This window comes from Rana temporaria, chromosome 9 (genome assembly GCF_905171775.1).
Source record: "Rana temporaria chromosome 9, aRanTem1.1, whole genome shotgun sequence".
NCBI lineage: Eukaryota > Metazoa > Chordata > Amphibia > Anura > Ranidae > Rana > Rana temporaria.
In genome coordinates, this window is record NC_053497.1 from 182,505,334 (window position 1) to 182,527,532 (window position 22,199).

The 22,199-nt window shown below is 44.0% G+C and overlaps 1 protein-coding gene across 1 annotated transcript in view; it reads left to right on the top strand.

The window, feature by feature from the left end:
* The first annotated feature begins 1,273 nt into the window (after positions 1-1,273).
* The window catches only part of LOC120914630 (xaa-Pro aminopeptidase 2-like), a 51,454-nt gene continuing 30,528 nt past the window's right edge, over positions 1,274-22,199 (top strand). The window contains exons 1-6 of the mRNA XM_040325314.1: positions 1,274-1,286; positions 3,721-3,884; positions 5,433-5,543; positions 8,189-8,252; positions 12,654-12,758; positions 13,696-13,782. Coding sequence (XP_040181248.1) covers positions 1,274-1,286; positions 3,721-3,884; positions 5,433-5,543; positions 8,189-8,252; positions 12,654-12,758; positions 13,696-13,782 — 544 coding nt within the window. The remainder of the gene's footprint in view (positions 1,287-3,720; positions 3,885-5,432; positions 5,544-8,188; positions 8,253-12,653; positions 12,759-13,695; positions 13,783-22,199) is intronic.

Consider the following 22,199-nt stretch of genomic DNA (forward strand, 5'->3'; position numbering starts at 1 on the left):
CCCTGCACTGTGTGCGGGGACCGCCCTATCCGCCGACAGCTCAGCGGGGATCCCCGCTGAGCTTTGGCGGACACACGGAGCGGACCCGGAAACGGTCCGCTCTGTGTGAAAGAGCCCTTAAAGCGGAGGTTCACCCCTACAATATACTTTTTCCCCTTAGATTCCTGCTCGTTTTGTCTAGGGGAATCGGCTAGTTGTTTTAAAATATGAGCAGTACTTACCCGTTTACGAGATGCATCCTCTCCGTCGCTTCCCGGTATGGGTCTTCGGGACTGGGCGTTCTTATTTTGATTGACAGTCTTCCGAGAGGCTTCCGACGGTCGCATCCACCGCGTCACGATTTTCCGAAAGAAGCCGAACGTCGGTGCGCAGTATAGAGCCGCACCGACGTTCGGCTTCTTTCGGCTACGAGTGACGCGACGGATGCGACCGTCGGAAGCCTCTCGGAAGACTGTCAATCAAGAAGGAACGCCCGCTCCCGAAGACCCATACCCGGAAGCGACGGAAGAAGATGCTTCTCGAAAACGGGTAAGTACGGATCATATTTTAATACAAATAGCCGATTCCCCTAGACCGAACGAGCAGGAATCTAAGGGGAGAAGAGAAAAAAAGAAATAAATGGGTGAACTCCCGCTTTAAGTGGTACTATGTTCCAGCAAAATTACATAAGATAAACCCCCAGGTGTCACCTCTATGTTGGAGGGAGTGTGGGGAGGTGGGAACCCATGCCCATATTTGGTGGCAGTGCCCCAAGATCCAAAAATACTGGAAGCAAATAATAGAACTAATTAAAGAGATCAGTAAAACAGAGATTACCCTAAACCCCTGGCAGTGTTTGTTCCATGCAACAGCCATACCCAGAAAAAAATATACAACATCAATTACTCCAATCTTATTAAATATAACAAAAACATTGATCCCGAAAAGATGGAAGGAAATGCAGGTCCCGTCAATACAGGAATGGTTAAGGGAAGTAGAAAGGACAAGAAATATGGAAGAATACCGGGAACCTAACCAGTGAGAAGTAGGGATTTGGAGAGGTTGGGTGGATTTTAAACAATCCCAGCTCTATTTAGACTATAGGTAGGTACTGTTAAGAGTTTGGTAAAATTCAGATGCAGCGAGCTCCAAACCCCCCCCCCCCCTTTTTTTTCTCATGAGTGGATTTGAAGGGGATTTAATTCTCCCCCTTAAAAATAAATAGATTTAGTCACAGGGAATAAATATATGGTTAAATTCACATAAAGACACTTTAATAGGGATCACGAGGAGAATGGGAAAGGAAGGTAAAGGAAAAAGGGGGATTTGTCCCCCCCCTAAAATAAATAGAAATATAGGAGTTATAGGCATGTGCAAAAGGGAAAATTTCGTTTCGTTTTAATTCGTTATTTAATTAATTTCGTTAAGTTAGGTTCGTTACATGTGTTAAATTCGTTTTCGGAACTCGTTCGTTTTCGACTGAATTTCGAAAAATCCGGTCGAATTTGAAAATTCTCTCTTCGAATCTAATTTCGAAATTCGATCGGAATTCGAAAAAAAAAAAAAAAAATTCGAATTCCAAATCGAAAACCCGCGGACGAAATTCGATCGGAATTCCAAAAAAAAAAAAAAAAAAAATTTGAATGCCGATCGAATTTCGTCTGCGGGTTTTCGATTCGGAATCGAAAACGTTCGTTCGGATTCGGTAAATTCATTAATATTGCAATTCGTATGCATCCGAATGTCCGAATAATGAAAAATTCGTCCGAATTTCGATTCGGAACGAAACGAAATGCACATGCCTAAGGAGTTATAGAGTACTAACTAGGGGATAAATATACACATAGTATTTAACAAGATGGGGGGGATGTGTGTGTGTTTTATTTTTTTTATTTTTTTTTTCGGAAGGAGGGAGTCGGGGGGGGAAGGATAAGCCCCCATTCACACCTAGGCTATTTGTCGCCTGTAGTGTGACGCCGCTGCCGCCAGAGGGATGAAAACACATTTCCCTCTATGGAGATGGTTCCCATCTCCACGCCGGACGCCGAAAGCCGCCTGAAAAAAGGTCCCGGACCCTTTTTTTCAGGCGGCTTTCGGCGTTCGGCTAGGAGATGGGAACCATCTCCATAGAGGGTGTAATGTTGGGGCACATTTAGGCCCCATTCACACCTAGGCGTTTTTACGCCTGAAGCGCACTGCTCACAAACGCCAGAGGGGAGAATAACATTATTCCCTATGGTGACTGGTCACGCCTGAAGCGAAGCTCAAACAAGTCCCGGACCTTTTTTTGTCGCGCGGTTTGGGCGTATTTGAGCGTTTTTTTCCCCATAGAAAGTAATGGGAAACGCGCGAATTGAGCGACAACGGGCGTTTGCTACGGGCGTTTCGTCGTTTTAATAAATAGAACTTGTCGCCCATGCAGAAGATTAAAAAAATCTACCAACATAGCAACAAGTGATGAAAAGATGATCATTTTTCCTATTGGCTAAAATAAAAAACGCCGAAGTACAAAAACGTTGCACGACGCTTTATGCAAACGCGCGCGACAAAACGCCAGAAAAAAAACGCCCAAAAAAACGACCGACGCTCAGGTGTGAATGCAGCCTTAGGCGGACAATACCGGTACAAAACGCCGCTATTTGTACCGCGATTTGCCGCGACAAAACGCAGCGAATTTGTCTGCCTAGGTGTGAATGGGCTCTTAGAGAAGGGGGAAGGTAAAGGAGAAAAACAAAAGGTGTAGGATAGACCCATATCGACTGTGTTGTTGTTATTATTGTTGTTGTGTATATTTATGTAATGTTGAGTGTACTTAAACATGAACTTTTGTATATGTTTTAATGTAATATAATGTAAATTGTGTACATGTTTTAAAAACTTTTTGAATAAAAACAAATAGAAACCCAAAAGAGCAAATTTCTTCATAAATTTTGACCAGAATGTATTCTGCTACATGTCTTTGATAGATATAGATATAGATATATATAAAAAAATACCCCAAATTTGGGGGGGGGGGGGGGATATGTATATAGATATATATCACATTTTTTTTTTACTTTCTGCTATAAAATATATCTAATAAAAATGTAAAAAGAATATTATATATATATATATATATATATATATATATATATATATATATATATATATATATATATATATATATATATATATATATATATATTCTTTTTACATTTTTATTATATTTTATAGCAGAAATAAAAAAAAAGATAGATATATATATATATATATATACATATTTATATATATTTACTATAGAGGTGATCAAATGCCACTGAAAGAAAGCTCTATTTGTGAATAAAAAGAGTGATATACATTTTGTTTGGGTACAACGTCGCACGACCGCGCAGTTGCCTGTTAAGGTAACACAGTGCTGAACAGACATGTGCAGAATTTTTTTATTTTTATTCTTATAATATTTTAATTACATTTTAAAACATTTTGATATTGTTTAGTTTAATGTGTTTTATTTTGTTTTCGAATTAATTAAAATTTTTCCAATTCAGATCAATTCGGAAAAAAAAAAATTGGAATTTGAATCCTTTTAAAGAATAGTTTTCCAATTTTCTAAAGAGAATACAATTAGAATAGAAAATAAAGGAAAAGAATAGAAACTTTTATTTATTTTTTCTATTCCTATATTTTTTTATTCTCTTTGGAATTTAGAAAACTTTTTGAATTCTAATTTCATCCAAATTTTATTTTTCGTTATTTTCGAAGTTCGTTTTAAATTCGGTACTAGTCAAATAAAAATTAGACGCTATAGTTCCTATTGCTATTTTTTTCTTCTATTAACCCTTCCGCTCGCACACACAGGATATGCTGCTGTATTTCCCAAAGAGCCCCGAGACACGACCATCAGAAACTGCTCCATCACTCCTCCGGTAAGACATCGAAAAAAAAAAAAAATGGCGTTTGTAGGAAGTGTGTACGGCGCCGTCCCCCTCACTGTATCAGTTTATGAATCGTGTCGTAGATTAAATTCCATTGAAAAATTATTTCTCAATGGCCACGGGAGATCTAAATCCACTTTTGTGCACCAAATGCCTTTGCAAAGTATGATATTATCTTGTAAAAGTAGCATCATCATCAGCTGTGCTGTACATAGCTTGAGCAGAGCTGTGGGAGGAGCCCAGTAGGCTCCACCCATTATAAACTGCCTGCAGAAAACTACAAGAGGGGGCGGAGACAAGACCAGTCACCCTGCACAAGGAGAGAGAGCAGAGATGTGGGAGGGGACCAGCAGGCTCCACCCACTATAGAAAACTACAAGAGGGGGCGGAGACAAGACCAGTCATCCTGCACAAGGAGAGAGAACAGAGCTGTAGGAGGAGCACAGAAGTCTCCACCCACTACAGGAAGGGGCGGAGACAAGACCAGTCCCCCCTGCACAAGGGGAGAGAACAGAGCTGTGGGAGGGGCACAGCAGGCCCCACCCATTACAGACTGCCTGCATAAAACTACAAGAGGGGGCGGAGACGAGACCAGTCACCCTGCACAAGGAGAGAGAACAGAGCTGTAGGAGGAGCACAGAAGTCTCCACCCACTACAGGAAGGGGCGGAGACAAGACTAGTCCCCCCTGCACAAGGGGAGAGAACAGAGCTGTGGGAGGGGCCCAGCATGCCCCACCCATTAAAGACTGCCTGCAGAAAACCACAAAAGGGGGCGGAGACAAGACCAGTCACCCTGCACAAGGAGAGGAGGGCAGAGCTCTGGGAGGGATCTAGCAGGCCCCACCCATTAAAGATTGCCTGCAGAAAACTACGGGAGGGGGCGGAGACAAGACCGGTCACCCTGCACAAGGAGAGAGAACAGAGCTGTGGGAGGAGCACAGCAGGCTCCACCCACTACAGTCCCCTTGTAGAAAACTAAAGGAGGGGGGCGGAGACGAGACTAGTCACCCTGCATGCTCAAGGAGAGAGAACAGAGCTGTGGGAGGAGCACAGCAGGCTCCACCCACTACAGGAGGGGGCGAAGACCAGACCAGTCACCCTGCACAAGGAGAGAAGGAGAGAAGAGCTCTGGGAGGGATCTAGCAGGCCCCACCCATTAAAGATTGCCTGCAGAAAACTACAAGAGGGGCGGAGGCCAGTCACCCTGCACAAGGAGAGAGAGCAGAGCTCTGGGAGGAGCACAGCAGACTCCACCCACTACAGGCCCCTTTGCAGAAAACTACAGGAGGGGCGGAGACAAGACCAGCCATCCTGCACAAGGAGAGAGATCAGAGCTGTGGGAGGGGCCCCGCAGGAGGCGGGGTACATACGATAGACCCTTTGTGTACCAATCCCAATTCATTATAGAATGAGGCGGGGCTAAGATCCCACTACTTAATGATTGGATGGAATTATTTTATGTATTTTTTATTTATTTATTGTGTAATTTATTTACTATATTTATATATTTTATGACACGTTTGCCTTTTTTGTTGCAGTACATTCCGCCCACTGTGAAAAATTCCACTGAAGGTCTCGCCAGACTCCGGCAAGAGATGAGGAACCGCAACATCAGCGCCTACATCATCCCATCGACCGACCCCCACCTGGTAAGAGGATGCCCCCCCAGGGAAGCTCGGACCCTGACCTGACTCTACAATGTTCGCGTCTCAGGAAGAGTCATCAGGATGTTGCTAGAAGTAGAAGCGGCACAATGATGAGCTCATCTCTCTGCCATTCTGCTCTCTCCTCCTATCGGCATGCTTCCTGACGGGCACTTGTACTAAATGGCCACTCCGGTTGGCGATGCTGCATTCAGGTGGCCATCTTGGGTCATTCAGAGTCTTTAAAGCGATTGTAAAGATTTGTTTAAAAAAAATAATAATAATAATAATACACGAACATGTTATACTTACCTGCTCTATACTGTTGCACAGAACGGCCCCGATCCACCTCTTCTCAGGTCCCTCTTTGCTGCTCCTGGCCCCTCCCCTCCTGTAGAGTGCCCCCCGCCACAAGAAGCCGCTTGCTATGGGGCACCCCGTGCTGAAGCTGCAGCTCCGTCTGTGTCCATTCAGACACGGTGCTGCTGTTCGGCTCCGCCCCCTTCTCTCATCTGATTGGCTAACTGACTTTTGACAGCCACGGGAGCCAATTGGCGCCACTGCTGTGTGTCAGACAATCAGGAGTTTTGGTGCGCATTTGCATAGCTCCCCACTGTGCCGGATTTTGTCTGGGACTGTGCCGGATTTTGTCTGGGACTGTGCCGGATTTTGTCTGGGAGTGTGCCGGATTTTGTCTGGGAGTGTGCCGGATTTTGTCTGGGAGTGTGCCGGATTTTGTCTGGGACTGTGCCGGATTTTGTCTGGGACTGTGCCGGATTTTGTCTGGGAGTGTGCCGGATTTTGTCTGGGAGTGTGCCGGATTTTGTCTGGGAGTGTGCCGGATTTTGTCTGGGAGTGTGCCGGATTTTGTCTGGGAGTGTGCCGGATTTTGTCTGGGACTGTGCCGGATTTTGTCTGGGACTGTGCCGGATTTTGTCTGGGACTGTGCCGGATTTTGTGTGGGACTGTGCCGGATTTTGTCTGGGACTGTGCCGGATTAATACTGAGAGATCAGCAGCCTTTTGATCGCTCAGTTCTTGGTCTTTTAGAGGCGGTGGGGAACAGCTCCAGCCAGCCCCTTCCGTCCCCTCCACAGCCTAGAGCTCCAGTAAGCACTGGAGGGGCAGAGCAGAGAGCCGGTGATTGACAGTCCCAGCCCTTTTGCTCAGAATGTATGGGGGAGCTGAGCAATCAGCTGTGTTTGATCACTCAGTTATTGGTCTTAGAGGCGGCGGGGGACAGATCCAGCCAGCCCCTACCATCCCCTCCACAGCCCAGAGCTCCAGTAAGCGCTGGAGGGGCAGAGCAGAGAGCCGGTGACTGACAGTCCCAGCCCTTTGCTCAGAGCGGATGGGAGAGCTGAGCAATCAGCAGTGTTTGATCGCTCAGATCTGACTGCAGAGCCAGCGGGGGGGGGGAAGATGCAGCATTCCCCAATCCCCCCCCCCCCCCCCACTGCACAGTCCTACCTCTGGCAGGGCAGAGGCGGATATCCAGCTCCTCCCACCATCGTGCGGCCCGGTCACCAACAGGCCACTCTTGCCAGTACATGTGGCCCGGCAGCCCTTTAGAAATGCCCTATAGCCTGGAAACTGCTAACACAGGAAATAATTGAGATAATCTCCTCAAGGACAAAGACATATTTTTGGTGTACGGAGGTGTGACGGGATTCACTTTGGGCGGGGGGCTTGTGGAACCCAACTTACTTTGGAGAGCTCTGGAAACTCCTTGTCCAGCTTTCCCGGCCCCTCCTATGTGTAAATTACCCTGTGTCTATTAGGGGGCACAGGGGGGCAACGAGAACCCCCAGTTGGGTCTGTCTAACCTGGCTCACCGTACAACCAAACCTGGATAAGCCCCCCCGCCCAAAGTGACTCCCGTCACGGGAGCAAGGGTTAGCTGTTGGTTGGTTTTAGAGGTTGGTTGTTGGTATTGCTGTTCCTTCCTATTGGTCCTGGTTATTATAACGGAACCCTTCTTTCCTTGTTTTTATTTTTTTTTTCTATTGGGGTCCCAGGGACAGGAAGTGAGGGAAAAATCTCCTCATTGGGATCCCAGGGACAGGAAGTGAGGGGAAAATCTCCTCATTGGGGTCCCAGGGACAGGAAGTGAGGGGAAAAATCTCCTCATTGGGGTCCCAGGGACAGGAAGTGAGGGGAAAAATCTCCTCATTGGGGTCCCAGGGACAGGAAGTGAGGGGAAAAATCTCCTCATTGGGGTCCCAGGGACAGGAAGTGAGGGGAAAAAATCTCCTCATTGGGGTCCCAGGGACAGGAAGTGAGGGGAAAAATCTCCTCATTGGGGTCCCAGGGACAGGAAGTGAGGGGAAAAATCTCCTCATTGGGGTCCCAGGGACAGGAAGTGAGGGAAAAATCTCCTCATTGGGATCCCAGGAACAGGAAGTGAGGGAAAAAATCTCCTCAATGGTGTTGACACTCGAGTTCCCACTCAAGAAATTTACTCAAAGTATAATTCAAGCAATCTGTTACCCTGGATGTGGGGTTGATTTTCTAAGGGAGTAGTTACTACGGTGAAAACTGTCTCAATCCAAAATTCTGCACAACTTCACCTTCCTTACTAACAATCGCTTTGCAGAGTGCACAGATTCCACTCCTTTAGTAAATCGGCCTTTTTTTGTGTCCTGTACACAGGGGGAATACATCGCAGACCGGGAAAAACGACGGCAGTGGATGACCGGCTTCACTGGATCTGCAGGTAATGACCCCCCCTCCCCCAACAACCCCCCGGGAGCTCTCCCTCTGCGGATTGTATTTATGTTCTTCCATTCAAAGGATTTCTATCTAGCCATAAAGGGGAAGGAATGGAGCCCCTGACATGTCTTTACTGCTCCTTTTAGAGAGATGGCAGGACTGGTCCCAGGAACTCTGGCCCCCCAGACTATTTATGAGCTCTTCCACCACCTTCTGGGCACGCCTTCCCAGGGATTGGTTGGAGACCAATACATATTCAGGATGCTTACTCTGTCCTTCCTCTAGATCAGGGATATGCAATTAGCGGACCTCCAGCTGTTGCTGAACTACAAGTCCCATGAGGCATAGCAAGACTCTGACAGCCACAAGCATGACACCCAGAGGCAGAGGCATGATGGAACTTGTAGTTTTGCAACAGCTGGAGGTCCGCTAATTGCATATCCCAGCTCTAGATGAATGCAGGGGGAAGTAATCACAGCAGCAGTGTTTGAGACACTGAGCAGACCTAAACAATCAACCCCTGATTACAGAGAAGCATAGCGGGAATATATTCCCAATTTTATAGATGCTATAAATTTTTGCGCAAACCAATCAATATACACTTATTTTTGATAAAAAAATAAAATAAAATGTAGAAGAATACATATTGGTCTAAACTGATTTTTTATATACATATTTTTATATAATATATTTATATATTACACATTATATATAATTTTTTTTAGGAGGGGGGGGTATATGTATTGGTATAACACACATCCCCCTAAAAAAAAAATATATATATATATATATATATATATATATAAATGATATAAAAAATAAATAATATAATTTTTATATATATATATATATATATATATATATATATATATATATATATATATATATATATATATATATATATATATATATATATATATATATATATATATATATATATATATATAATATTTTTTTATATCATTATTTACATCATTATATTAATATAAATTATATTTATTTATATATATATATATATATATATATATATATATATATATATATATATATATATATATATATATATATATATATTTGTTATATCATTATTTACATCATTAATATAAATAAATAAATTTTATATATATATATATATATATATATATATATATATTAATGATGTAAATAATGATATAACAAATATTATATATATATATATATATATATATATATATATATATATATATATATATATATATATATATATATATATATATATATATATATATATATATAATATTAAATATAAAAAAATATATTATTTATTATATATATATATTAAAAAATAAATATAAAAAGTTTTATATTTAATAATTATTATATATATATATATATATATATATATATATATATATATATATATATATATATATATATATATATATATATATATATACTTCTACATATTTTTGGTTTAAAAAAACTAAGCGTATATTGGTTTGCACAAAAGTTATAGCGTCTACAAAATAGGCAACAGATTTATGGTTTCTTTTTTTTTTTTTTTACGTAGCAGAAATATTATTATTTTTTTTTTTATAATTGTCGCTCTTTTTATTTTATAGCGCCAAAAAATAAAAACCGCAGAGGTGATCAAATACCACCAAAAGACCATTGTAAGCACCCCGTGTCGGTGGTATAAAATGGTTTGTCCCGATCCTCTGACAATTTTTTTATTTTTTTATTTTTTATGGACAGCTCGGTCTGTTAATAGAAGTTGAATAATAACAGACTTAATAGCCGGGTTGGTATTCCGGTAATAAAAATCCTCCTTTCTGTGGCTGCAATCTTCTTTTTTTCCATTTTATCTCTCGGAGAATCTTTTATAATCTGTTATAATTGACTTTGCACCGCGCACTAATTATTTCCTGCAGCTCAGAACAAAGAAGCGGTAAATGATTGACAGAGTAATATGAGAGGATCGCCGGTTTATGGTTATATGGTTCATATAAATAGCCGGAACATAACAAAAAGTACAAAATGATCTGATTACAGAGGATAGAAATGAAATTTATGAGCTTCTAGAGTTCACCTAATCGGTGATATGACATCATCGATATCAGAAGACACAGAGCGATCAATAGTCCTGATCATTTAAAAATTCCCATGTACATGAGTATTCACAGGCTCCTCCCATGTACGTGAGTTTTCTCTGGCTCCCCCCATGTACGTGAGTTTTCACAGGCTCCTCCCATGTATGTGAGTATTCTCAGGCTCCCCCCATGTACGTGAGTATGCACTGGCTCCTCCCATGTACGTGAGTATGCACTGGCTCCTCCCATGTACGTGAGTATGCACTGGCTCCTCCCATGTACGTGAGTATTCACTGGCTCCCCCCCATGTAAGTGAGTATTCACTGGCTCCCCCCATGTAAGTGAGTATTCACTGGCTCCCCCATGTACGTGAGTTTTCACTGGCTCCCCCCATGTACGTGAGTATTCACTGGCTCCCCCCATGTACGTGAGTATTCACTGGCTCCCCCCATGTACGTGAGTTTTCACGGGCTCCTCCCATGTACGTGAGTTTTCACTGGCTCCCCCCATGTACGTGAGTTTTCACTGGCTCCCCCCATGTACGTGAGTTTTCACTGGCTCCTCCCATGTACGTGAGTTTTCACTGGCTCCTCCCATGTACGTGAGTATCACTGGCTCCTCCCATGTACGTGAGTATCACTGGCTCCCCCCATGTACGTGAGTTTTCACTGGCTCCTCCCATGTAAGTGAGTTTTCACTGGCTCCTCCCATGTAAGTGAGTTTTCACTGGCTCCTCCCATGTAAGTGAGTTTTCACTGGCTCCCCCCATGTACGTGAGTTTTCACTGGCTCCCCCCATGTACGTGAGTTTTCACTGGCTCCCCCCATGTACGTGAGTTTTCACAGGCTCCTCCCATGTACGTGAGTTTTCACAGGCTCCTCCCATGTACGTGAGTTTTCACAGGCTCCTCCCATGTACGTGAGTTTTCACTGGCTCCTCCCATGTACGTGAGTTTTCACTGGCTCCTCCCATGTACGTGAGTTTTCACTGGCTCCTCCCATGTACGTGAGTTTTCACTGGCTCCTCCCATGTACGTGAGTTTTCACTGGCTCCTCCCATGTACGTGAGTTTTCACTGGCTCCTCCCATGTACGTGAGTTTTCACTGGCTCCTCCCATGTACGTGAGTTTTCACTGGCTCCTCCCATGTACGTGAGTTTTCACTGGCTCCCCCCATGGGAGGAGCCTCTGATACTTGTGTGCATGGGAGGAGCCTCTGATGCTTGTGTGCATGGGAGGAGCCTCTGATGCTTGTGTGCATGGGAGGAGCCTCTGATGCTTGTGTGCATGGGAGGAGCCTGTGATGCTTGTGTGCATGGGAGGAGCCTGTGATGCTTGTGTGCATGGGAGGAGCCTGTGATGCTTGTGTGCATGGGAGGAGCCTGTGATGCTTGTGTGCATGGGAGGAGCCTGTGATGCTTGTGTGCATGGGAGGAGCCTGTGATGCTTGTGTGCATGGGAGGAGCCTGTGATGCTTGTGTGCATGGGAGGAGCCTGTGATGCTTGTGTGCATGGGAGGAGCCTGTGATGCTTGTGTGCATGGGAGGAGCCTGTGATGCTTGTGTGCATGGGAGGAGCCTGTGATGCTTGTGTGCATGGGAGGAGCCTGTGATGCTTGTGTGCATGGGAGGAGCCTGTGATGCTTGTGTGCATGGGAGGAGCCTGTGATGCTTGTGTGCATGGGAGGAGCCTGTGATGCTTGTGTGCATGGGAGGAGCCTGTGATGCTTGTGTGCATGGGAGGAGCCTGTGATGCTTGTGTGCATGGGAGGAGCCTGTGATGCTTGTGTGCATGGGAGGAGCCTGTGATGCTTGTGTGCATGGGAGGAGCCTGTGATGCTTGTGTGCATGGGAGGAGCCTGTGATGCTTGTGTGCATGGGAGGAGCCTGTGATGCTTGTGTGCATGGGAGGAGCCTGTGATGCTTGTGTGCATGGGAGGAGCCTGTGATGCTTGTGTGCATGGGAGGAGCCTGTGATGCTTGTGTGCATGGGAGGAGCCTGTGATGCTTGTGTGCATGGGAGGAGCCTGTGATGCTTGTGTGCATGGGAGGAGCCTGTGATGCTTTTGTGCGCATGGGAGGAGCCTGTGATATTTCTGCACATTTTTTTTATTTTTAATAAATTTGCAGAGATTTCAAACAAACTTCTCTCACGTTGTCATTCTGGGGGGTTGTTTGTAGAATTTTTAGGAAAATAATGAATTTAATCCATTTTGGAATGAGGCCGTAACATAACAAAGTGTGGAAAAAGTGAAGCTCTGTGAATACTTTCCAGATGCTCTGTACATTCATTTTAAGAGAGTATATATAATACAATATATATATTTTTTTCATTGTAGGTGAAGCGGTGGTCACTATGACGAGAGCGGCCTTGTTCACCGACAGTCGGTATTGGACGCAGGCCGAGCGCCAGATGGACTGCAACTGGGAGCTGCAAAAATCCGGTCAGTTATCACTTCTGCCATAAAAATACTTTAATTAAAAGAAGCTCTTTATAGACTGTAAATAGGAGGAGCCATGATAGTTGTGCCTCGCCGATCCTCTCAAAAATGGCGCCGCCTTCTGGAGAGAAAAACAGATAGACAATCTTTTACGGGGAGCACTATGATCTCTGTGACCTGGAAGTGTTACATTGACATATTAGCAAGCTTGTACATCCCATAGATTGGCTCCTCCCCTTCGGCGCGTTGGCCCCCCCCCCATAGCAAGCTATGAGGGTACTGATGTGGGCGTGATTCGGAGCTGGACTCTGGCTATTGACACACACAATGTGGCTCGGCCCTTCCCCTCCCCCATGCTTTCTCCTCACTAGCTTTGATTGACACCAGTAGAGGTACTGGCTGCCTTTCTGTCCAATGAGGAGAGAGAGCGCTGAGAGAGCCGCTGCTCTCATGTACATCCTTGGATTGGGCTCAGGTAAGTATAAGGGGGAGGGGCTACATGCAAAAAGTTTTTTTTTACCAGTGGCGGCCGCTTGACATGTGCACTGACGAAAAATTTGTTTTAGTTTGTTTTTCAATCGTTTGTTTTATTTGTTTGTTTTTTTCGGGTCATTCATTATGATCACAATTCTTAAATTTATAAATTCATAGTCCCCACCCACTACAGGCAGAAAACTAAAGGAAGGGGCGGAGACATGACCAGTCACCCTGCACAAGGAGAGAGAAAGCAGAGCTGTGGGAGGGGCCCAGCAGGCTCCACCCTCTACAGAAACCTACAAGAGGGGGCGGAGACAAGACCGCTCACCCTGCACAAGGAGAGAGAGCAGAGTTGTGGGGGGGGCTCAGCAGGCTCCACCCACCTGTAGATGACTACAGGAGGGGGCGGAGTCAAGATCGTAACTAATATATAATCTGACATGTATTTCTATATTGTTTTTAGTGTCACCGTCTGCCATGGTGTCCTGGATTGTGGAAGAGGGGAACCCTGGAGATGAGATTGGCTTTGATCCGTTCCTCTGGTCAATCAGTAAGTTTTTTTTTTTTTCCCAGAGCGTCTTTCAGGACAGCACCTCGAGAGATAGTGGCTCCTCCCTCTCCAACAGGAAACACCTTCATTCCAAACTTTAAAGGGAGGCTCCTCCCAGCACACTTCAGTTTTTGTGTTTCCTCCGACCCGGAGGGAACATCTTCAAGGGAGTTCTTAGAGGCCAGGGAAGCCCTGGATTACTCCCGTTTTTGTCTTACCTTTTTTCAGGCCAAGAGCCTGGGAGACTCCGCTCCCCGAGCTACCCGTTCGGCGACGGTAGTAGCCGGGCTTTCCCCTTCCATGCATCCGGGGTCCGGGTGTTACAGGCAGGCGAGGTGTGCTCAGTGGAGCCACAAACGGCAGGGGATGGCGTCCGGCGGCCGCGCGCGCGATTCGCGCCATTCTGTTTACAGCGCGGGCGCCGGCTGATGCGTCATTTCCGGCGCGCCGGCCAGGAAGGGGCGGGTGGGAGCTGGTGCCGATTTCCGCTTCCGGTCCGGCGCAACGGCGCTATAGGTCTCCGGAAGCCGGTCAGTGAAACCACGGTGAAGCGCTGGTATTCTGCGATGGAGACAGCAGAGAATCCAGCGGTGGGGACAGGCACAGGCACCAGCAAGACCTCGGCGGGAAGCAGCACAGTGAGTGTTTTTCCTTCCTTATGAGTTCTGCCTGTTTGTTCCTTTTTTTTACTGTCAGGTGGATGGTCAGTCTCAAAACCCTTTTTTCTCCCCCCCAGTGGTTTGGGGGCCTGTCTGGGCACTGGTTGGTCTTTATTCTTTCCTAGTGCACCTATTATGGGGGTCCATATGTGTGAACAAGGTTTTCTCACTAAGGTCTCCCTGCCTTCTCTTCCCTGTTGTTTTTTTCCTGCAGGCTAAGTCTGACTCTAAAAAGAGATGCCCATCATGTAAAACTAAGATGAGTGACAGCTGGAAGAAGGCACTTTGTAAACCATGCATTGATTCTTTGATACAGGAGGAGTCAGCCGCTATGCGGGATGAACTGATTTCCTCAGCAAAGAAAGAACTACTGTCCACATTTCAGTCCTTACGTGAGTCATTAGTTCCGCCTACCACCCCTCTAGCCTCCACTTCCCAATCCTCTCAGGATTCAGTGTCAGTACCGGAACTGATTTTGGGAGCAGGTGACGCAGGTCCCGGGGAAGGGGGCTCTCAGGTACCAGACAGCGAGGACTCAGAGGAGTCCGAAGGGGAGAGGGGGAAAGGGACGGGTCATTCCGGTCCATTCAGTGATTTCTGAGACCATAGTTAGGGAATGGCAGGACCCAGAGAAAAAACCCTTTTTCCCTAAAGCACATAAGAGGCGTTTTCCCTTTGAGGAGGATCAAACAGCAGTTTGGAATAAAGTTCCAAAACTCGATGCGGCTTTTTCGCAAGTATCTAGGTCCACGGACCTAGCCTTTGAGGACATGGGCATTCTAAGGGACCCCATGGATAAGCGCATGGATCTCCTCCTCAAAAGATCTTGGCAGTCAATCATGAATGGTTTAAAACCCGCCATGGCCACAACCTGTGTTGCCCGGAATCTAGAATTCTGGACAAATCAGCTGAAGAATCATATTTCGGCTGATTCGTCAAAGGAGGAGATTCTGGAATCGTTTTCTACTCTGACCGCGGCAGTAGCCTACATTGCAGATGCCTCAGTGGAGGCCATTAAAATGTCAGCAAGGTCAGCGGCCCTGGCTAATTCGGCCAGGAGGGCGCTTTGGCTAAAAACCTGGCCAGGGGATGCCGCATCAAAGAACAAGCTTTGCGGTATCCCTTTCTCAGGAGATCTCTTATTTGGTCCAGACTTAGATAATATCTTGGACAGGACCGCAGATAGAAAGAAATCTTTCCCTGTCAAAAGGAAAAGGCAGCCCCCTAGACGTTTTTTTCGTCAGCAAAGGGCACAAGATAAGGGTAACAAACCCCAAGGGGACAGGAGAGGTTGGGCACAGAAAGCCAAAGAAAAGAAGGGAATCCTTTTCAATCCTCCTACACAGCCCCAAAAAGCGCAATGACTCGGCGTCCCGGGTTGGCGGAAGATTACAAAGGTTTCTTCCGCAATGGTCAGAGATAACCACCAATCAGTACATTCTGACCACTCTGTCCCGGGGTTACGAGATAGAGTTTTCAGAAACTCCACCCCAAAGATTTCTCGTGACAAATTTCCCGAAGGATCCAGCAAAATCCCTAGCCATGAAATCCTCTTTAAAGGAGTTGAGGCAGCAGGGGGTAATAGTAGAGGTACCTCAGGCAGAACAGGGCCTGGGTTTCTACTCCCATATTTTCCTGGTAAGGAAACCGACAGGAAAATTCAGGATGATCTTGAACCTAAAACCCTTAAACAGGTCAGTCAGGTACAGGAGGTTCAAAATGGACTCTATTTTTTCGGTCCGGAATCTATTGACGCCAGGTTGCTTCATGGCGTCGATAGATTTAAGGGACGCCTACCTGCACATCCCGATCTCTCCGCAATCCCAAAGATACCTCAGGTTTGCGGTAAGGAGACGGGGGATAGTTCAGCATCTGCAGTACAGGGCTCTGCCTTTCGGGCTCTCATCCTCACCCCGGGTGTTTACCAAGGTGATGGCGGAAGCCTTGGCCCCGCTGCGGCTACAGGGAGTAGCAGTGGTCCCATATCTAGACGACCTGCTATTTTTTGCCCCGTCAAGGGAAAAATTACTGATAGACGTGGCCACGGCTCAGACTCACCTGGAGTCCCTGGGATGGATCCTGAACCTCCAGAAATCCTCATTGGTACCTGCTCAGGATATTCTGTTTCTAGGATTTCAGGTGAACTCTCTGAGCCAAAGTATATTTCTGCCCCAAGAAAAAAAGATCAAGGTCCACGAGACAATCTCTCGACTTCAGTCCTATCAACCCATATCCATAAGGCAAATAATGGCGGCGTTAGGACTATTAACCTCAACCATGCCTGCAATCCAGTGGGCAAGGCTGCATTTTCGGTGCCTACAAAGTTTTCTGTTAAAGTCATGGGATCACAACCTCAATTCCCTGGACAGTCTAGTAAAGATTCCATCTCGGGTAAAAAGATCCCTATATTGGTGGAAGGACCAAAGGGTGCTCTCGAGAGGTCTGAGTTGGTCCTTTCCGGTGGGGGAAAGGATAACGACAGATGCCAGTGCCTGGGGATGGGGAGCCCATTTGGGAAAGAACTTTGTTCAGGGCCGATGGTCAAAGGAGGAATCGGCTCGATCCTCGAACTGGAGGGAGTTGAGAGCAGTCTCATTAGCTCTAGAGAGGTTTGCTCCGGATCTTCTAGACCAACATGTCCAGGTGTTGACGGACAACGCTACGGCCGTAGCGTATTTGAACAGGCAGGGGGGCACCAGAAGCAAGTCCCTGCTGATGTTGGCCGAAAGCACTCTATTATGGGCAGAAAAAAATCTGCGATCCCTCTCGGCAATACACCTGAAGGGATCCCTGAATGGGGTGGCAGATTTTCTGAGCAGGCGTCAGGTTCAGGAGTCGGAGTGGTCTCTAAACCCCGAAGTCTTCGCAGAAATAGTCAGCAAGTGGGGTCAACCAGAGGTGGACTTATTTGCTTCGAGAGAAAACTCCCAGGTACCTCTGTTTTTTTCCCTAAACAGACTGGAGGGCTCCTTAGGGGTGGATGCCCTGGCGCATCCCTGGGGATTTCACCTCTCCTTCGCTTTCCCCCCGTTCCAACTGATTCCACTGGTCCTGAGAAAGATTCAGAAGGAGGGAGTCCCAGTAATCCTGATTGCTCCGTTTTGGCCCAAGAGACCATGGTTCTCGACTCTCCTAAGCATGGCTACAAGACCATGTTGGCACCTACCTTGCAGGTCAGATCTTCTAAGCCATGGTCCAGTGTGTCATCCGGACGTATCCAGGCTCTCCCTTTCAGCTTGGTTTCTGAAAGAAAGATCCTAGAGGATAAGGGATTCTCGGATCGGTTAGTGTCTACCCTATTAAATAGCAGGAAGAAGGTCACAAGAGCCATCTACGCTAAAGTTTGGAGAGTATTTACGTCCTGGTGTCACACTGCTAACATGGAACCTAGCAGTTTGAGGGCCATTCTAGAATTTTTGCAAAACGGAGCAGATATGGGGTTAGCGGTCAGCACCCTGAAAGTGCAGGTATCCGCCTTAGCAGTCTTCCTAGAAAGATCAATAGCCTCCGAACCGTTGGTATCAAGGTTCTTTAGAGCCCTCTCGAGGGCTAGGCCGCCACAGGTCAGGGGTTTCCCGAAGTGGGATTTGTCAATTGTTTTGAAAGCTTTAGCTGGAAAGCCTTTTGAACCTTTGGGTGATGCTTCTCTTAGAGATGCTACCTTAAAGGTTCTTTTTTTGGTCGCTATCACCTCAGCCCGTAGGGTGAGCGAACTACAGGCCCTGTCAATAAGGGAACCGTATTTTTCTTTATTTTCGGATAGGGTTGTGCTTAGAACAGACCCAAAATTCTTACCCAAGGTAGCCTCAGCAGCCAATCGAGCTCAAGAGATTGTGCTACCTACGTTTTGTTCAAACCCCTCGGGGGAAAAAGAATCGTTTTTTCACATGTTAGATGTGAGAAGGGCTCTGTTATGCTACCTTAAAATAACAGAGTCCTTCAGACAATCAGATTCACTATTTGTTTTGTTTGGGGGCAAAAGAAGGGGCCATCCAGCCTCAAAGGGCACGATAGCCAGATGGTTAAAGCTAGCCGTCAGGGAGGCCTATTTGCATGCAAAGATTGTCCCACCAGATGGGATCTGTGCCCACTCTACAAGAGCGCTTGCGACCTCATGGGCAGAGAGAGCTGGTGCCACCCCGGAACAAATCTGCAGGGCGGCAACGTGGTCAAGCTTTAACACGTTTATACGGCATTATAGATTGGACCTGATTTCTGCCAAGGACCAAGCATTTGGCAGAAAGGTCCTACAAGCTGTTGTCCCGTCCTAAGGTGGTAAGTCTCTGGTATCCCCTCGAGGTGCTGTCCTGAAAGACGCTCTGGGAAAAAGCAAGTTAGGCTTACCGGTAACTTGTTTTCCAGAAGTCTTTCAGGACAGCAGCAACCCGCCCGTTTGAGATACTTGTTAAATGTGCCATGCTGTGACTAACCTATGTGTTTATATGTTCCAGCCGGGGCCGGAGGTTTCTCGGTAACAACTGAAGTGTGCTGGGAGGAGCCTCCCTTTAAAGTTTGGAATGAAGGTGTTTCCTGTTGGAGAGGGAGGAGCCACTATCTCTCGAGGTGCTGTCCTGAAAGACTTCTGGAAAACAAGTTACCGGTAAGCCTAACTTGCTTTTTTTTTTTTGCTTTTTTGTTTCTCCATTTCTAAAAAATGATTATTATATATTTTTTTTTGTTTTCCCATCTCTAGAAAAATTATTATATATTTTTTTTGTTTCTCCATATCTAAAAAAATATTATTATATATGTTTTTGTTTCTCCATCCCTAAAAAATTATTATTATATCTGTTTTTGTTTCTCCATCTCTAAAAAAAATTTTTTTTGACAAAGTGACCGATTTTTACCTAAAAGTTAGATTGAAATGTAACCCCTACATTTTAGGCCTGGGAAGTATATCGATCTTATTATAAGTTCTACCCACACAGATCTCATCGAAATATATCATTTATTTTCAGTATAATTTTTTTTTTTGTTTCTCCATCTCTAAAAAATGATTATTATATATTTTTTTTGTTTTTCCATCTCTAAAAAAATATTATTTTTTGGTTTTCCATCTCTAAAATATTATTATCATTTTTTGTTTCCCAATCTCTAAAAAAATATTATATATTTTTTTGTTTCTCCATTTTTAAAAAATGATCATTATATATTTTTTTTGCTTCTACAGTGATGAAAATAAGTATTTGAACACCCTGCTATTTTGCAAGTTCTCCCACTTGGAAATCATGGAGGGGTCTGAAATTGTTATCGTAGGTGCATGTCCACTGTGAGAGACATAATCAAAAAAAAAATCCAGAAATCACAATGTATGATAACTATTTATTTGTATGATACAGCTGCAAATAAGTATTTGAACACCTGAGAAAATCAATGTTAATATTTGGTACAGTAGCCTTTGTTTGCAATTACAGCGGTCAAACGTTTCTTGTAGTTTTTCACCAGGTTTGCACACACTGGAGGAGGGATTTTGGCCCACTCCTCCACACAGATCTTCTCTAGATCAGTCAGGTTTCTGGGCTGTCGCTGAGAAACACGGAGTTTGAGCTCCCTCCAAAGATTCTCTATTGGGTTTAGGTCTGGAGACTGGCTAGGCCACGCCAGAACCTTGATATGCTTCTTACAGAGCCACTCCTTGGTTATCCTGGCTGTGTGCTTCGGGTCATTGTCATGTTGGAAGACCCAGCCTCGACCCATCTTCAAAGCTCTAACTCAGGGAAGGAGGTTGTTGCCCAAAATCTCGCAATACATGGCCCCGGTCATCCTCTCCTTAATACAGTGCAGTCGCCCTGTCCCATGTGCAGAAAAACACCCCCAAAGCATGATGCTACCACCCCCATGCTTCACAGTAGGGATGGTGTTCTTGGGATGGTACTCATCATTCTTCTTCCTCCAAACACGGTTAGTGGAATTATGACCAAAAAGTTCTATTTTGGTCTCATCTGACCACATGACTTTCTCCCATGACTCCTCTGGATCATCCAAATGGTCATTGGCAAACTTAAGACGGGCCTTGACATGTGCTGGTTTAAGCAGGGGAACCTTCCGTGGCATGCATGATTTCAAACCATGACGTCTTAGTGTATTACCAACAGTAACCTTGGAAACGGTGGTCCCAGCTCTTTTCAGGTCATTGACCAGCCCCTCCCGTGTAGTCCTGGGCTGATTTCTCACCTTTCTTAGGATCATTGAGACCCCACGAGGTGAGATTTTGCATGGAGCCCCAGTCCGAGGGAGATTGACAGTCATGTTTAGCTTCTTCCATTTTCTAATGATTGTTCCAACAGTGGACCTTTTTTCACCAAGCTGCTTGGCAATTTCCCTGTAGCCCTTTCCAGCCTTGTGGAGGTGTACAATTTTGTCTCTAGTGTCTTTGGACAGCTCTTTGGTCTTGGCCATGTTAGTAGTTGGATTCTTACTGATTGTATGGGGTGGACAGGTGTCTTTATGCAGCTAATGACCTCAAACAGGTGCATCTAATTTAGGATAATAAATGGAGTGGAGGTGGACATTTTAAAGGCAGACTAACAGGTCTTTGAGGGTCAGAATTCTAGCTCATAGACAGGTGTTCAAATACTTATTTACAGCTGTATCATACAAATAAATAGTTAAAAAATCATAAATTGTGATTTCTGGATTTTTTTTTTGATTATGTCTCTCACAGTGGACATGCACCTACGATGACAATTTCAGACCCCTCCATGATTTCCAAGTGGGAGAACTTGCAAAATAGCAGGGTGTTCAAATACTTATTTTCCTCACTGTACATCTCAAAAAAAAATATTATCATAATTTTTTGTTTCCCCCATCTCTAAAAAAAATATTATATATTTTTTTGTTTCTCCATCTCTAAAAAAATATTATTATATAATTTTTTTGTTTCTCCATCTCTAAAAAATGATTATTATATATATTTTTTGTTTTTCCATCTCTAAAAAAATATTATTTTTTGTTTCCCCATCTTTAAAAAAAATATTATAGATTTTTTTGTTTCTCCATCCCTAAAAAAATATTATATATTTTTTTTGTTTTTCCATCTCTAAAAAATTATTTATTTATTTTTTTTGTTTCTCCATCTCTAAAAAAAATACGATTATATATTTTTTTTGTTTCTCCATTTCTAAAAAATGATTATATATATTTTTTTGTTTTTCCCTCTCTAAAAAAATATTATAATTTTTTGTTTCCCCCATCTCTAAAAAAATAATTATTATTTTTTGTTTCTCCATCTCTAAAAAACTATTATATATTTTTTTGTTTCTCCATCTCTAAAAAAACTATTATATATTTGTTTTGTTTCTCCATCTTTAAAAAAATATTATTTTTTGTTTCTTCATCTCTAAATAAATATCATTATATATTTTTTTTGTTTCCCCATCTCTAAAAAAAATATTATATTTTTTTTTGTTTTTCCATCTCTAAAAAAAATATTATTATTTTTTTTGTTTCTCCATCTCTAAAAAAAATATTATTATATATTTTTTTGTTTCTCCATTTCTAAAAAATGATTATTATATATTTTTTTTGTTTCTCTATTCCTAAAAAAATATTATATATTTTTTTGTTTCTCCATCTCTAAAAAATGATTATTATATATTTTTTTGTTTCTCCATCTGTAAAAAATTATTATTTTTTCTTTCTTCATCTCTAAAAAATGATTATTATATATTTTTTTGGTTTTTCCATCTCTAAAAAATGATTATATATTTTTTTTTTTGTTTCTCCATCTCTAAAAAAAATACTATTATATATTTTTTT